This window comes from Aulonocara sp. 'chitande type north' Nkhata Bay, linkage group LG13, assembly GCF_057382095.1.
Source record: "Aulonocara sp. 'chitande type north' Nkhata Bay isolate Kocher_YH1m ecotype deep benthic linkage group LG13, A_spYH_male_GT1.1, whole genome shotgun sequence".
Classification (NCBI taxonomy): domain Eukaryota; kingdom Metazoa; phylum Chordata; class Actinopteri; order Cichliformes; family Cichlidae; genus Aulonocara; species Aulonocara sp. 'chitande type north' Nkhata Bay.
In genome coordinates, this window is record NC_141356.1 from 34,329,578 (window position 1) to 34,347,940 (window position 18,363).

General features: G+C 41.5%; 1 protein-coding gene across 1 annotated transcript in view; it reads right to left on the reverse strand.

Annotated features, from left to right (window-relative positions):
- Window positions 1-18,363, reverse strand: part of zswim8 (zinc finger, SWIM-type containing 8) — a 65,167-nt gene that overhangs the window by 41,597 nt on the left and 5,207 nt on the right. Inside the window, exons 2-10 of the mRNA XM_086260145.1 lie at window positions 10,531-10,684; window positions 9,594-9,688; window positions 8,433-8,605; window positions 7,513-7,620; window positions 7,356-7,437; window positions 6,200-6,320; window positions 5,835-6,036; window positions 4,873-5,048; window positions 3,356-4,664 (exon numbers count right to left, since the gene is read on the reverse strand). Of these exons, the coding sequence (XP_086116271.1) occupies window positions 3,356-4,664; window positions 4,873-5,048; window positions 5,835-6,036; window positions 6,200-6,320; window positions 7,356-7,437; window positions 7,513-7,620; window positions 8,433-8,605; window positions 9,594-9,688; window positions 10,531-10,684 (2,420 nt within the window). The remainder of the gene's footprint in view (window positions 1-3,355; window positions 4,665-4,872; window positions 5,049-5,834; window positions 6,037-6,199; window positions 6,321-7,355; window positions 7,438-7,512; window positions 7,621-8,432; window positions 8,606-9,593; window positions 9,689-10,530; window positions 10,685-18,363) is intronic.

An 18,363-nucleotide genomic window follows, 5' to 3' on the forward strand; every position in this document is an offset into this window, starting at 1 on the left:
GACATCTGACTATTTTACAGAATAGACAATATAAACATATTTAAAATTAAAGGAATTTGAAATGTACATTGTTCCTTGGTTTAGTGTCTGGAAGAGAGTCCTGTCTCAGTCAAGTATAGATGATGTGGGAGGGCGGGTGTGTGTGTTTAGGGCCCGGATGGCTTGGGGATAGAAGCTCCTCTTGAGTCTCTCCGTCCTTGCCCGGATGATGCGGAACCTTCTACCAGATTGCAGAAGTTGGAACAGTTTGTTGCCAGGATGGGACGGGTCCTTCAGTATCTGCGCTGCTCTAGTCCGGCATCTCCTGGTGTAGGTGTCCTGAAGCGGGGGGAGAGCAATCCTGCAGCAGCATTCTGCTGTACAGATCACTCTCTGGAGAGCTTTTTGGTCCTTCACACAGCTGTTCCCAAACCACGATGTCATGTTCTGTGTGAGGATGCTCTCCACAGCGCCTGTATAGAAAATCCTGAGGATCTCTGGAGAGACCCTGAACTTCCTCAGTTGTCGTAGGTGATACAGGTGCTGCCTAGCCTTTTTGGTCTGGACCTGAATGCGGGCAGCCCATGTCAGGTCTGAGGAGATCTGGACACCAAGGTACTTGAAGGACTGCACCCTCTCCACTGGAGCTCCATTGATGATAATGGGCTTGTAGTCTCTGTGCTGACCCCTTCTGAAGTCCACCACCAGCTCCTTGGTCTCGCCGACGTTCAGCTGGAGGTGGTTGTCCTGGCACCATGATGCCAGATTCTTCACTTCGTCCATGTAGGCCGCCTCATCGTTGTTGGAGACGGCACCCAGCACCACTGTGTCGTCAGCAAACTTCACAATGGTGTTGGAGCCATGGGTGGCCACACAGTCTGAAGTGTAGAGGGAGTAGAGCAGTGGCGAGAGGACACATCCCTGAGGTGCTCAACACAGGAGCACTTCAGGGATGTGTCCTCTCGCCACTGCTCTACTCACATCAGTGGGGAGGTAAGCGTTGGAGGTGGCGTTGGATCCGGGGTAGGGAGGGTGATGCGTCGGTGAGTGCTCATCAGTATCAGTATATGTATGTGTGTGCATGTCCATAGTTCAGCTGAGACAGTGTCTTTCGCCCTGCTAGGCTAAGTAAACAGTCTTCCAGCCAACTCAGGTGGCCTTGCATGGAATGGGAAGGAACAGACTAAACACAGTCGTTATCAGGGTGTTTTGTTCAGCTCTGACCTTGCAGCTGGCGCCAAGAGGGTATCCGCATGAAGTGATGGTATTTTTACTTTAGTGCGAACAGCTCATATGAATTTCAAAGCAGTTCTACAGTCCAACACTGGTCTCTCAATCTCCTGTTGGAGAGCCACGAGCTTCGCCATACTTGCGTTCTGTGATATTGCCATTTCTTGTGCTCAAGGAGCCAATTTCTGAGAATTCACGGCAGTGTGCCTCCCCGAGATGTCATCCAATTTGCGCCCAGAGATGTTATTCCGAGCGAGCCCTTCCAAGATGTATCCAGTCTGCAGTCAGAGATCTTATTCTGAGTATTCACAGCAGCCGTAGCCTCTCCAAGATCTTATCTGTGCTGCACTCAACGAGCCCATTTTGAGAAACTCACGCCTCTCCCATCGTTCCAATCCCAGCGGGCAGCCTTGTGGGGGTTTGAACAGCCGGTTCCACTTTCTTAATTCTTCGATAAGTCAGGGCCAGGCCAGCTCCGATCAGCCAGAACCCTGTTATCATGGTTCCGAATAGGTAGATATCTTCAGCACTCAGGCTCACCCGAGCTCAGACTTCTCGTTGAGAAAGGGGTGTCAATTGCATTTAGGGACCAGTTGATCCAATCCATAATTCCTCTTTTAGGTTTTAGAGAACAGATTGTGAGAGAGGGTTCCAGGGAAAATACAAAAAAACCACGAGACTAGACAAGGACATAAGCAGGGAAGATAAGGGAGAGGAGAAAAAGTGCGTCTGCCTCCTCCGAGAGCCAAAGAAGTTATGTATTTATGTTAAAAAATTTTGATGGCAACAACATATCACAAAAACTTGGGGCAGCCAACATGGCTAGAAGGCTAGAGGAACATTTTGCAACTACTATCGTGGGGCAACCGTGGCTCAAGAGTTGGCAGTTCGTCTTGTAATCGGAACGTTGCTGGTTCGAGCCCCGGCTCGGACAGTCTCGGTCGTTGTGTCCTTGGGCAATCCATTATTATTATTATTATTATTATTAGAATGTCTCCAAAGCAAAGACAGGCAGAGGGTCACTAATCTGCAAAGATACTGGTGCATCCAGTGGTAACCCTCAGCCTCCTAGCAGACATACCTATGGTATCAATTTCAAAATCCTAGATAACACCCTAAGTTATTGCATTCACAAGATTTTCAGGAAACATGACCTTTGACCTTGACATCAATGAGATTCAATTGCGTGCTAGATTTTTAGTAGATACACCTATGATATCAACATAAAATTCTTACTTGATATTATGATATCAGTGTTGCCTGATGTACTATTACCTCAGCATCCACAATATATAATATCATCAAAAGAATTGATCAATCTAGCAAAATCATGGTGTAAGGGACAAGGGTGATTTGAAAAATTGTTTTAAATTCATTCTGGAAAACATGGATGTTCCAGGCTTAAAAGGAGGGCGAGCACCGATCTTGTTATTAGTGGTTGCTTTCAGTTCAGCTAGAACTCTGATGGTATGGGGGTGCATAAGTGCCTAATGTCTAACAAAGGCGTAAAAAGTACAACTGTTTTTGTGTTAGTTAAGTGGTGTATGTTTATCTTGGTAACTTCGGGGGATACACAAACTTTTTTACAACTGTTTGCGTATGCCAATATACATAATATCTTAGCAGACATTATCAATTTCTTCCAAACGCAAACTTATCGATGAAGTCCAAGTGTTTAATCTTTAAATCCTTTGTGACTGAACAATGTAACCACAACACACTGGGCCCTACTTTTTAAAATGGCAAAGGATCAGCAGATGAAACGTTTATTAACCTCTGATGTTCAACAAACCTACATGAGTGCAGAAAAAAAATCATATTCTTTTCTCTAATTGTAAGATGCTTTCATTAAAAAAAGCTAACTTTTTACAGTATGTCAGTTTATCTTAAAAACTATTTTTGACTTTATTGGACAGTGTTTGGACAGGCTAGCTTACTTATAGTCATGAATTTCTAACCTCTGAAGTTTAGATATTTCGTTAATTTAAGAAAGTCTACAAAGCGTAACTTTTACTGTACTGGTAGACAATGATGTAATTTTGCGCATCCTTGTATCTAATGTTTATTTCATGCTCTTACTTTCCAAGTGAACTGCTTTTCTTTTGTTGTTGGGTTTCTATGGTTAAAACTGGGTCTTTGCACTTACCTCCATGCGTCCCTCCTGCTCCAGTGGTTTGATCCCTGCAAAGATGTCTGGCTCCTCCTCCTGATGGTTGTCAGCTAGCTGTCTGTCTACACCCTCTTCTGAAGCAGCACTCAGATAGTATGCCTGGTAGTCATCTTCACCCACAGCTTCTCCTTCAGCAGCTGCACGTACAGCTTCAGCTCCTTCACGAGCTGCTCCACCTACCACTACTGCTCCACTTCCTGCTACTGCTGCAGCAGACACCAACTCTTTGCAGCCTAGCACTGGCTTAGCAGATGTTTGAGGGGTGCCTGATCTCACTGTAACTGCTGAAACTAAAGGCTGGTTACTACCAGCTGAATCTACATCTTCATCTATGTTAAGTGCTGGCTCCACCTCGGCTTCCTTTTCTGCTGTGCTGGGCATGCCCACAACTATCACTCCATTCTCTTTCAAAGGGAAACAAGGTGGAGCAGGCTCTGCAGCAGCAATTGCTGCAGAGTCACGGCTGCTATGCTTTGTTTCAAAAATCTTGCTCCCTCCACTGTTGCACTTCCGTGAATCTCGGAGCAGTGGACTTGGAGAGGGCAACATCTCTGGTGGTGGTGGGAGAAACTCGAAAGTGTTACTAGCCTCAGCCCCCAAAGCCAGATTGCAGCCGTCATCCAGACTGAGCTCAGCCAAGTCTGGCTCCAAGGAGCTATCTTCACTACTAGTTCTGCGTTTGGCACTTGTATGCTTACTACTTCCTAATCCTCCACCACCGCCAGGTCCTCCTCCTGTTGCCCCCTTCCCACCTCCCTGAGTCAGTTTCAACTTTCCTCCAGAGGAGGAACCCGGGCCTTTGTACATGCACTTTCCTCCTCCATCTTCCAGGGATAGTGAGACACTCCCTCCCAGTCGAACAAGCATCCCTCCACCTCCACTCACTGACAGTCCCTTCCTCTTGGTCAGAATGGTCTCCTTAGGTCGCACTGCTACCTCCTGTTGTGTGGAGTTACTACTTGCCCTGCCTTTATACTCTCCTGCCGGTCCGCCTTCAGCTCTGGCCCCTGATTCAGAAGAGTCAACACCACCTCCTGCAGGCGACTTGATTCCTCTCTGGTGCAGCATTGCCCTGGACCAGCAGAACGTGGCACTCTTCTTATCTGCACTGCAGTAGGTAATGCCATCCAATGGGTAGGCCACCTCCCAGTTGAAATAGCAGGACTCCACAGCAGGTTTAAAGCCTTGAAACAGTTTATCCAGGGACTTGCGATGCTGTCCCCGCTTCACTATCTCTATAACTTTCAGGTGCCACTGCCTCAGCTGACCGGCCAGTTCCAAACGCCTAGAAGAGAATGTCCATAGTCTTTATATTTAACATGAATTGCTACTTCATATTCACTGGCACCCTAAATATGTAGTTACACACAATTAGTGATAAATGTGCTAGCAGAGGCTATTTTTTAATAATAGAATTTATACTTCATGACTAAAATTCTGTGACAGGTGAACCAATCCATGACCAGTATGTAGCACGGTGTCTGTGGTCTGACCTGCAGGGGCTCATAGTGGGGTCGAGCACTGCCAGCCTCCAAAGAACCACCATCTCATCACACATGCTTGCACAGGCATGAGCGGCTACTTCTGACTGTCCGTTGCTCCGGCCAGTATGACCACTAGCACTGCTGTGTGACGCTGATGTGCGAACGCTATACCACCAGCTAATGATCTGAATAGACACAGACAAGTGTGTGTGTGAGAATCAGTGTAATATGTACATAATGATTTCATACCAAATGTATGAAATATACATCCCTGTTTCCAAAGAATGTTGGGTGCTGTGAAAATTCATATCCTGTCCTTTATGCATAGGATATATGCAGCGTATCAGATGATGAACTCAGGAACAGCACCTTTTTTTGTTAAAGTGCCAATTATGAATTTAAGTCATATGCATTGTAGATAAACCAGGATACAGGCTACCCATGCTGCATCAGCTCCTCCTTTAACAACCCGTGTACGCATTTAGGCACAGAGGAGATCAGCTGCTATGGTTTTGAGTGATTTTTTCCATCATTGCCAAATACAGATTTTAGAGGCATTGGGCCTCTTTTGTGTTATTTTTTTGTTTCATAATGTGCCAAATGTTTGGCTGGACACAGGACAGCCTAGTGCTCCAACTCTTACTACATAGTCATACTTGAAGAGAATGTGGTTTTTCCTAATTTCTAAAGCAAGGAAAGGCATCTTTGAACTGCCTTCTCTGGAGCAGTATGTTGCCATCAAGCTATAACCTAATGAAAACATGATATTTACAATTCAGTTGGGTTTTTTGTAGTCTTGTCCTACTTTGAGGGCTTTTTTTTTAAAATAGGAAAACTGCAAAGGCTTCACAGACATTTCTTTCCCCTTTAACAGTACATTAAAAGTAAGGGTCCCATGTCTAAATCTTTTCTTCTTTGTACTGGGTTACTCTCATCTTTTGGAAGTCATCTCAGAGTAATGGCCAACATACCTGTTCGTAGGTGAGGCACTGTTCAGTGAGAATCTCCAGCAGCGGGGCAGCATTGCTGTCTCGCCTCTTAAACATCTCCCTGACAATGGACAGAAGGTTCCAGATGCCTTCTGGCTCTCTACCCCTCAGAGGTCGCAACAGACATGCCCATTCAGCAGCTGCTGGTGGCTCGGTGGATGACAGGTACATGGAGTTCACATCACTGAGGATAACACAAATAGTACTGGTTTAGGCAAAGTAACGCTGAGGTACATTTACTAAAAAACAAACTATATCCAGTGAAAGATTTACTGTAGCACTTTCTCGTCAACACTACGTCATATGCATAAGATGAAGGGTAATCATGTGTGACAAATCACGCCTACCTGAAAACAACAGGTGAAGGCCCACAGAACTTGTGTAGAGTCTTTTTGATGTTGTCACTGAGGGTTGACTCATCCAAATACCAGGTGCTCTGGTCCGATGCTGAAGGGCCTGCTGTTGGATCTACAAAAATAAATTGTGCAGAAATAATTGAATCTTAAGAAAAAACATCTACTCTACACAATAAACTACAGAAGGCTTTGCTTTTCCATTAACAATTAAAAGGCATCAGAGTCCCCCATGAAAAGAAAATGTGGAACAGTAGTGATTTTATAGAAATGCTTTCATTTCTCCAAGAATAGTCTAAGGAGCTTGGAAAGAAAAGCGTCTGGACTTCTTTAAGTTTCTTGAAAATGTTTCACCTCTCATCTGAGAAGCTTTTTTCACTTCTAAGACCAATTGGTGGAGAGTCACAGATTTTTAAACCGTATTGGGAGTGTCCCTAAGAATGTTGTGGACCCCCTATTTTTCCTCTGCCTAATCACATGAGCCAAGGTATGAAAAACAGGTGTGGTTCACAATCAGCCAAGGTTTTGGGTGTGAGACCTTGTCCTACCCTATCCTGTGACTTACTGAGACCAAATGACCCGAGATGTGATGGCTACTCTTTCAAACCATCTGTCTTCTCTGTCCAAAAATTGACATTGGCATCCTCTAAAGAGCGATGTCCTTTAGATGCAGATGGACAGCCGAGTCTTGTCCTGTCAAGGTGGCTCCTGTGTGGCTGGGTCTGAAGTATTTTGAATGTTGTGTTGAATTCTATTCTATTCTATTTTGGGATGTCGTGTTTGGAAAAGTCTTTTCTGAGTTTCTCTGATAAACCTGCTCCATAAGGGATGACAATGTTGTTCCGTTTGTCCTTCTGATCCTCCCTAGTTGGTGTCTGATCTTCTTTTCTGTGCATCTTTACTGATTTGATGAAAGCTCAATTAGGATAACCCCAGAGCTTTCTAAGACAGCTTTTTAAGAGCTTTCTTTACATGTGTATGTTCCTTCTTTTTTCCCTTCTGGCTTCTCCCAACCAATTGCTCTTAGAACTGAAGAAGCTTCTCGGATGAGAGGCGAAATGTCTTCAAGAAACTTAAAGACATCACAAAGTTTATGTGATGCAGCCTCAGATTTTTCAAATGCTGTTTGTTTAGCAATCTGATACTGAACCTGGAGCTCCACACACAGTGTTGATGGCAGTGGACTGTGAGGACAGCAACTCATCCAGGAGTCGCTGGGCTGTAGGCAGGATCTGGAGAGAAATAACTGAATGAATGCATTTTCTTTAATCATTTGGTTTATAGAGATCATAAATAGCTTAAGATACCTGCTGAGGCAGCTCACTGATGAGGTACTGGGCAAACTTTTGAAGCTGGTCTCTCTGCAGTCTGGACAAAGACTCAGAAACTGGAGCCCTAAGACACACTGCTGATGCCTACGCACACACAGACACACACACACCATATTTGTTTAGGTATTTTTAAGGGGGATTGTAAACAGAAAGAAGTAAACAGATCAAATGTAGGAAAATACAGAGGAATGGCATTGCATTAATAGGTCCTTTAGTCAGTAGCCGTCCCAAGAAGCTAAATGGTGGTGTATTTGCATCCTTCCTGAAGGAGAATATTCAGCCATCAGGTCACGCCCTGAAATTCAAACTCATTTGGTTTACACAGTAAGATGAAAATCTTCCTTTGCGGCTGAATTAAAACAACTGCAAAGAAAAGTGGGCAAATTCTTTCAAATCAGTAATGTGAAAGACTAATGGTCCGTTATCACAAACACTTATATATTTCCATCAGAAGTTCCTGGGCAGGTAAAATGACAATTAGAAACACAAACCCACAAAAAAATGATCATAATCAAAAAACAACAAAGTCCCTGGAACGGCAGAATGGATCACTGTTTTCAAGTAAACAGATGACATGCGGAGGAATATTTTTTGAGATGACTGGTCTTTTAAGACGAGAGGTTTTCCAGGATATGTCCATCATCAAAAAGCTAAGTGTATTCATCTTGTTTAATTTTTTCCTACCATCATTTCACAAGAATTCCTTTATATTTTCTTCTTTTTTTTTAAGGAAAAACAAAGAGAAAGACAGGAAATACAGAGAGACAGAGACAGTGTAGTGTCAGGATTCAAACTACAGATCTGCTGCTTTACGCATGCACATGAATTCAGTATGTGTTCCAACCACAAAGTTAGTGGTTTACCCTTTAAATACCTGAATATTAACAAAAACTTACATTGTGGATCCTGAAGAGACAGAGTGCCACCACATGGGCACACCACTTGGCTCCTGCACCACAGGTACAGCTGCAGGAGGTGATGCGACAGCGATCAAACATGACCGCCACGTTGTAGGCTCCTTTAGACTGACTGGACTGAGTGGAGACTACTGTAGCACTGAGATGAAAGCCTTGTAAATGAAAACAGAAAAAAACAAAATCAGCAAAGACAACAATGAGTTTGAAATGGAAGCAAGTGCATTTCTTTGATTGGAAATTATATTTTAGTGTCCGACAGAATGGTTTTGGTTTTGATATTGCTTAGTCTTTTATTTAATATAGCTCTTTTGTGCAAAAGGTTTGCAATCTTACAATGATTAAATTCCAGACCAAAATATTCTCTCCCACAAAAAAAACAAAACGCAGGCATTGTTTGAGGTTTTTCCATTTTCTAATCCATGTCATCACACAACACATTTGTACAAAGTCCTACTAGTAATAAAGGAGAAGGTGCCTCAGTCATATAGCATTCACACCTATGGGCAATTTAGTGTTTCCAATTAACGTATCCCCACTAACTGCATGTCTTTGGACTGTGGGAGCAAGCCGGAGTACCCAGAGAGAACCCACGCAAGCATGGGAGAGCATGCAAACTCCACACAGAAAGACCCCGGCCTGATGCTGCAATTGAACTCAGGACCTTCTTGTTTTGAGGCAACAGTGCTAACCACCGTTAGCCGACCAGCACCTTAACCCACTCTGCATAATACATATCAAAAGTATTTGTCATTAAAAGTTGGATGCGTGTGCACAGCAAATGGCTTTGTAGAGAAACAACTTAAAAGGCCCTATATAGGTGAAAAACAACAAAACAAACAAACCAAAATGTCACCATTTAATGTGGTATTTGGAAGATTTGCAGTTAAAAGTTGGAAATTGGGTTTAGATATTACACATACCCAGCATTCTGAAAACAGGATTATACTAATAGCAGACTTGTAGAAATAATGGAGGTAAATGGAGTACCTTTGAATCACATGATTTACTGTAACCTGCACATGGTGTTATTCTAAGCTTGGTGATTGTAGAAGAATATAGTGTGATATACCAAAGTTAGAACACCAGAGAAATGTTTTCCATAAGAGTACTCATTCTTATGTAAAGGATTACTCTACTTACCAATTTGCAAAGGGTCTTTGACAGCTCTGATCCTATAGAGTTGTTCTCCACGCTGGAATTCATCTGGACTCCCATTAGCAAGGCAGGAATATAATCTGCAGCAGTATGAAACCAAAGTCAAAGAGTCAAAGCAGAGTCAAAGTCAGCATAGCCTAGATAGTTTAAAAAAAAAAATCATCCTGTTACTTTTATTAGCAGTCACATTGCCAATAAACATCAGTCAACCAGACAGCCATGGACGCCTTTCCTTTCATCCAGTCTCGATTTTGTTTATTTCAATACTTTTTTCTGTGCAAAAATAGTTTTGTTTCCTGTTTGGAAACAAACAGGAAACAAAAAACAGGAGATTGAATTTTCTGGATTAATTTTGCAGTTATCTATTTTACTTTACCTAAATGTTAAATGCAATATTTTTAAACCCAAGGTTGACCCCTTTTTGGATTTCAAATCCGTTGTAGTGGTGGGCACACTAAGAAAATTTGTTACTGTCCACCAGTAACCAACAACCAGTAATGGAGAGAGAGAGAAGGCTGAATATATCTACACTTATGTGCAAAGGTTTGGGCACGTTGCATCTTTTTTTTTTTATATTTCATGTTTGTGTTTTTATGAATAAACAAACAGAAACCCCAACTGTTACATGTGACACAATCTTTGATTTCATCTGGGTTTAACAGAATATACTCCTAACTTAATGGTTAGTGATACAATATAGAAATAGAAACTATTACTATACTATATTACATGTGAATACATTGATGAATGTTCATTTCTCATTTCATTTCTTTTCTTTTTGATGCAGCATGCTTTTTCCCCACAGCCTTGGTCCAACAGTCTCCGTAACAAAGTAATATTTGAAATTTCCCAATTAAGAGGAATTAATGCATTTATGGTTTTTATCTAAGGCGAATAAAGGGTTTAAAAAACAAATCCTCACCTGATGTCCTCTTCATTCTCAGGGAAGCTCCAGTAGGCAATGCGAAGCTGGAGCTGTTCTGGGACAGGAGGATAGACCTTCTCTACCACTTCAAATGGGATGTGAAAGGCGACCTGTTTTGCTGACAACTCCACCAGTGGAATCACCTGACCATCTGAGGAAAACCATCAAAGAGAAGATGATCAGCACAGTCAGGTGACAAAAAAAATCTTTAATGTCTTATAGGGCTGCTCAAGTAATCGAATTTTAATGACGATTACGATCTGGGCTTTCAACGATCATTAAAAATGACTGAGCCGATTATTAGCCCCTCCCTCGTGCTTTACTCTCGTGCTGCTCCGTGTGGCAAATCGAGCGCACCTCTCTGCATTTCGAATACGTGTCACAACAATTAAGAGCAGCAGTCTCCAACCTTTTTTGCGCCAAGGACCGGTTTATGCCCGACAACATTTTCATGGACCGGCCTTTAAGGTGTCGCGGATAAATACAACAAAATAAAACTAGTACCGGTACCGAAAAAAAGAAGATTTACTCATAACACACGTGAAAAGACCCAGGAAAACTGAGTTAACAACAAAAACGATAACAAAATAACGCTGAAAACCGATAAAAACCCTGAAAACTATACATTTCACACCTGAGCCTCAACTCTCGCGGCCCGGTACCAAACGACTCACGGACCGGTACGGGTCTGAGGCCCGGGGATGGGGGACCGCTGATTAAGAGGACCCGAGGGAAGCTTGGAAAGCTAAGCAGAAGTTATTTGGAGAGAAGAGTGACTGCCGTTGGTTGAAAAGAGGTAAAAAAAACTTCAGTGGTGTGGAAACATTATGGGTTCACGGAGTCAGACGTGGATCAAGTAGACAGTGTGTAAACTTTGCTACAGTGTTACATTTTTCATTTATGTTTATATTGCAAACATTTGCACTGTTATCAGTATTTGCACACTATTTTATATTATTTTTTTGACAATCTTTAAAGTCATTATTCAATACCTTGTTATTGTTAAATAAATATCGTCAAATAATCGAGATCTCACTTTCAGTGAAAATAATCGTGATTATCATTTTTGCCATAATCAAGCAGCCCTAATGTCTAACTTAAATTCTTGCCAAAAAAAGTAATAATTTTTTACTAATCACGGTCTTCCCACAGAAATATCATTAAGTATACTGTAGCTACACTCTCTCTGAACTAACCTCATTATTTTCTCCAAGTCATTAAAAATGTCTTACCATTAACTAATGTTTCAAATTTAAATATGGTCGGTTATCCCTGTTAACTGGCTACATGCCACAGGCTTTTATGGTGGCTGTAATTAAACCATTGCTTATTTGATCTAGACGTGTTAACCAATTATAAGCTGATTTCTAACCCTTTTATTTCAAAGGTTTTCCTAATAGTTGTTGTAACACAACTAGACAGTAATTTGCGCCGGAATGATTTAACAAAGTTTCAGTCACTATTTAGAGTGGATCACAGCACAACACCAGTGAATGTTACATATGATCTTATGGCCTCTGACAGTAAACTTAAAGCACTTCAGTTGTTCCATATTTTGTCACGTTACAGCCATATTACAAAATGCAACATTCATTTTTCACCCTAATAGTTTACACATGAATACTCCGTAATGTAAAAGGGAAGCGTTTGCTTGAAAATCTTTACTAATCATCAACAACATGGTCTGGGCCTCCAGTAACAGTGGGAGGAATCGTTCAGTAATTTTTGACCAGGGTGTGTCCTGCAGAGTATTTTTTCAACAAATATGTAGCACCGCTTTCTTTCACCTAATCAAAATGATAATAATTAGAAACGTCCCATATGTTCCCTCATCCCTGCAAGACTGGACTATTGTAATGCATTAGTATTGTACTCTTGGTGCTCTAAAAACTCCCTGAAAAGCCTTCAGCCTTTTTTATATTCCTTAAGACTGGCCTTTATACTCTTTGGGGTTTTGGAGTTGAGCACACTATATGCTCTGTAATCTGAATACTTGAATAATCAGGCTTTGTTATATAGCTTAAAGATCTCGTAGGACCAAAGCATCTAAACAAAGTACTTCACTCTCAGACTGCAGGCAGTGAACTGTGGTTCTTACAGTTCCTACAAGTAAACTGGGAGCCAATCCCCCTCCTCTGGAACCATTATACCAGTTTGATTTCAGGAGATAGACACTAACTACTTTCAAAATTAGACTTCAAACTTTACTGATCCCAGTTCACCCTGGTCCAGTCGTCTGTTATGCTGCGATAGGCTCAAGCTTCGGCGGGACTTCCCATGATGCAATGAGCACTTCTCCACTCCACTCTTTACTTTCCATGTGTTTATACAGCACTGGTGTATGTCACTAAATTTCTCCAGTAGCTTTAGTTGGGTCTTTGACTCTATGTTCTCCTTTCTTTTCTCGTTCCCTGTAACTTGGTATCAAAGTGTGTGAAAATACAGTGCCGATCAAAAGTTTAAGACCACTTGAAAAATGGCAACAAGGAATGTGGTCCCGTTTCAGTTTTCAGTAAATTGCATGCTCAAAAAATGTTTTGTCTCACTCCCATTTCTTCTCGTTGCATGCTGAAGTTCTACTTGGAACCTTGGTAAAATCCAAACATGCAAAATATGATTTTTTTTGCCATTTTTCAAGTGGTCTTGATTGGGACTGTAGTATTGCCAGTGACAGAGTGACATATGTTTCTAAAATATTTTGTTCTTGACACACTTTCACTTCATTTCAAGCTGTTTGTAATGAATCATGCAACCTGAGAGAAACCAATAACAAAACATTTCTTAATATTGTAATTCTGAAAAAGTAAAGTGAAAATAACGGCACAAAAGAAGAGATGGACAACACTAAATGTGGGTAGCATAACCATAATGACAGGATGCTTATTGAGAGCATAGGGGTCTGCCAGTGAAATAAAAAAGGCTTCAGATTACAGACCTCATTTACAAGCTACTACTTTTGCTGGTGTTTACCATATATGGAGGAAAGCACTGTTCATATAATGCCATGCTGGTGTAAAGGCCCCAGGGTTTGTGGTAAAAGGCCATAGGAAAGCCACCAAGAAAAGCTGACCAGCAGTCCTGATCTGTTTTAAGTATATCGGTAAGCTAAGGTATAGTGTGATAAAATACACGTTTCGATGTTTGTTTGCCTTGCTGAGATAAAAACAAATGCAAACATCAAGCACCACTCATTTTTCCCTTACATTTATGGAAATAACTGGCTTCAATTAGAAGGGCCTGTTTACAGGGAGTCATAAAGGTAATGACTATTTAAATCAATTTCAAATAAACATAAAGCCTGTCAAAGGTCTCAGAATTTATATCTATGTTTCACTGCTTTGCAAAGCTGTTCAATTTAACCAGAGGCTGAACGCTGCCAACATTAATCAGAGCCACATACTGCCATTTCCCCCCTCAAGTAGTAAGAAAATAAACAATTTTCAGTTACAGTGGGGCAAAAAAGTATTTAGTCAGCCACCGATTGTGCAAGTTCCCCCACCTAAAATGATGACAGAGGTCAGTAATTTGCACCAGAGGTACACTTCAACTGTGAGAGACAGAATGTGAAAAAAAATCCATGAATCCACATGGTAGGATTTGTAAAGAATTTATTCGTAAATTAGGGTGGAAAATAAGTATTTGGTCACCTCAAACAAGGAAAATCTCTGGCTCTCACAGACCTGTAACGTCTTCTGTAAGAAGCTTTTCTGTCCCCCACTCGTTACCTGTATGAATGGCACCTGTTTGAACTCATCATCTGTATAAAAGACACCTGTCCACAGCCTCAAACAGTCAGACTCCAAACTCCGCCATGGCCAAGACCAGAGAGCTTTCGAAGGACACCAGGAAAAGTATTGTAGACCTGCACCAGACTGCGAAGAGTGAATCTACAATAGGCAAGCAGCTTGGTGTGAAAAAAATCAACTGTGGGAGCAATCATCAGAAAATGGAAGACATACAAGACCACTGATAATCTCCCTCGATCTGGGGCTCCACGCAAGATCTCATCCCGTGGGGTCAAAATGATCATGAGAACGGTGAGCAAAGATCCCAGAACCACACGGGGGGACCTGGTGAATGACCTGCAGAGAGCTGGGACCAAAGTAACAAAGGTCACCATCAGTAACACACTACAACGGCAGGGAATCAAATCCCGCAGTGCCAGACGTGTTCCGCTGCTGAAGCCAGTGCATGTCCAGGCCCGTCTGAAGTTTGCCAGAGAGCACATGGATGATACAGCAGAGGATTGGGAGAATGTCATGTGGTCAGATGAAACCAAAGTAGAACTTTTTGGTATAAACTCAACTCGTCGTGTTTGGAGGAAGAAGAATACTGAGTTGCATCCCAAGAACACCATACCTACTGTGAAGCATGGGGGTGGAAACATCATGCTATGGGGCTGTTTTTCTGCCAAGGGGACAGGACGACTGATCCGTGTTAAGGACAGAATGAATGGGGCCATGTATCGTGAGATTTTGAGCCAAAACCTCCTTCCATCAGTGGGAACTTTGAAGATGAAACGAGGCTGGGTCTTCCAACATGACAATGATCCAAAACACACCGCCCGGGCAACAAAGGAGTGGCTCCGTAAGAAGCATTTGAAAGTCCTGGAGTGGCCTAGCCAGTCTCCAGACCTCAACCCCATAGAAAATCTGTGGCGGGAGTTGAAAGTCCGTGTTGCTCGGCGACAGCCCCAAAACATCACTGCTCTCGAGAAGATCTGCATGGAGGAATGGGCTAAAATACCAGCTACTGTGTGTGCAAACCTGGTAAAGACCTATAGTAAACGTTTGACCTCTGTTATTGCCAACAAAGGTTATGTTACAAAGTATTGAGTTGTATTTTTGTTATTGACCAAATACTTATTTTCCACCCTGATTTACCAATAAATTCTTTACAAATCCTACCATGTGGATTCATGGATTTTTTTTCACATTCTGTCTCTCACAGTTGAAGTGTACCTCTGGTGCAAATTACTGACCTCTGTCATCATTTTAGGTGGGGGAACTTGCACAATCGGTGGTTGACTAAATACTTTTTTGCCCCACTGTAGTTTCATCAGTTGAAACTCACACCCAATGAGGGAGCAACTGATGTTTTAGCGAAAATAAGCTGTGTAAGTTTCTATCTGCAAAATATCTGTCAATTTTACTTGCTTAGCAATAAAAAAGGGGGTAAAATGCATATTCAACTCCTCACCAGTTTTCTAAGTAAATATATTCATGTAAGTGCTGTTGACATAGAATTTTTACCAGATGTCAAAAACAACCCATCCAATCCACACACACACACACACACACACACACACAACTAACCATCTACCAGCAAGCTTTTTATTGTCATTAAGCATCCAGTGTTAAATGAAATTAGAAGCACAACAACTAACAGTAAAAACAAATCTAAAAATACCAACTTTCCAAATGTACAAGGTTTATACAGATGTGCAATGGTAACGTCTTGTGCGGTGGTGGTGATGTTTATTTGTGATTGTGTGTTGCAGTGTGTATGTGATATTTATATGTGTGGTAGGGGTGCTGATGTGTGAGTTCGGGTGAGGCAGGGACGTGGTCAGCATTGATGGCTGGCAGAAGCAAACTGTTGCCGGGTTTGTTAATCCTGGTTTGAATTGACCTGTAGCGTCTCCCTGAGGGCAGCAGGTCACACAGGTGAGATGGAAGAAGGGTGGAGTCTCTTGTGATTGCCTCAGCTCTACTGAGGCAGCAGGATGTATTAATGTATTAATAGAGGGCAGCTAATGACCTTCTGCACCAGGGGTGTCGAACTCCAGGCCTTGAGGTCCGGTGTCCTGCAGGTTTCTCAGACAGGAAGGCACAGCAGCGTCTGCACTGATGATGGTAGCTGTGTTTACAATCCAGGAGATGTCGATAGACATCATGGTGCCCAGGGATGCGAAACCCTGAACTCTCTCCACACAGTCATCATTTAGTGACCCGTCTCTTCACTAAAGACCCAGTGGTAAGGTGGGTCAGCTCTGTTTTTCTGAAAGACCATGATCACCTTTTGTCTTTGTGGTGTTCAGAACCAGGTGTTCCAACTGGCTTGTAGTAGATGTATATAAAGTGTATACCTCAAGGATATGAACACCTTATGAAAGACATTATCAATTAAAGATCAAATAGGCTTTATTAAGGGACAATTAAACCCAAGATAACATAAGAACCATCCTGCGTATCACTGAATATATTAAACATAACTGTATCAGTGCGGCCTCAATAACTCTCGAGGCTGAAAACGCATTTGTTAATGTTAACTATACCAGGTACTTAAGAAATCTGGATCTGGATCAATGGGTTAAAAATAAATGAGAGACAGAGTGTACAACTGCACCTACCTGTACACCAGACAACACAGACTTTTGCTTAACAACAACACTTTTTGCAATTTTTATAAAAACATTGACACAATACGGCAGAATAACGATCTTAAAGTGGTACAGGTTGGGGGTGGCTGATGATGTAAGTTGCTATTTAGATCATCTAGACAGATGTCTTCCAATATTAATTAATCGGCTTTAGCTCTGTATTCTTTTCTGGATATAGAAATTTGCGGAGTCTGGCTAAAACACTTATTTGAGCATTGAACTATATTGTATTCAAAATTACACAGTTATAAAATATATATATATGAAAATTGAGTGCAAAAAATGAAATTACAAGTTACTTTAACAAGAAGAACGATAAACTATATTGTGGGTATCAAACATAAGGCACATGGGCCAGAATTGGACCAGCAAAGACTAATATGGCAGGTATGGTTAGTCTTACAAGTGATTCACCAAAGCTGCACTGTTTTCTAAACACTGGTGCCACAATTAAATGTAAATAACAAGCAAGGTATTTTCTATTACTGTTTTCTGTTACTATTTCTTTTTACAAAAACAGAAAAGCAAGTTTCACTGGTCCAGCCTACTTAATATAAAATGATCAAAATGAGCTGTAAATGGCCCATAATGTAAAATGAGTTTGACGTCCATGAATTACACGAAGCAAACCATATCAAAGTGACTGAAGACATTAAGAATAATACGGAAAGGTGAATTTTCCTTTCACTGCATTTTGGCTCAAAAATAGAGGCATTTTTTAAGGGGACCCATGAAGGTACCTAAGCCTTTTAAAAACATGGATAAAACTTACATGAAATGGCAACAGGCCAAGAATAACATTTCAAACTATGAAGGTGAGCAAACATGGAGGCATGGCACTGCCAAACATGATGAAATATTTCCATGCAGCACAAATTCGACCTGTAATCTGCTGGTCTGACAAAGATTATGAGGCTTAGTGGCAAAACTCAGAAGTATGCACAAGGAAGCGAAATTCAAAGTCTTACTGGAGAAGACTGGATTTGATAAGACTTTTTGGTTCCCCCTAAATGAGGAAATCTTTGTCTCCAACACAGGCATGTTGGAGACCACATGGAACAGGAAATGTAAACCATTCTCATGTCTTTTGACTTTGCTCAGGCATTTTTTTTTCCATAGACTGTTTATTTGGTAGTTGCCAAATTTCAGGGTTATGATATAAAAAGGCCATGTACCCTGTCGTATTTACGTAATATGGAAGGAAATACTGTATCAGGAGAAAACAGTTATTTGTTTAAAATCCTGTTAGTAGCTTGTAAGAAAGCCATTACATGGTACAAACTGGAACCACCAACGCAATTCACAAGATAAGATTTCAGCAGAAACGGTGTTGAGAGAAATGAAAGAATGAATCAAAATCATGTATCGATGACAGGGTGAGGACTGAAATATTTTTGTAACAGGAACAAACTATTGAGATGACACAATATAGACTTTTTGTGGATTGA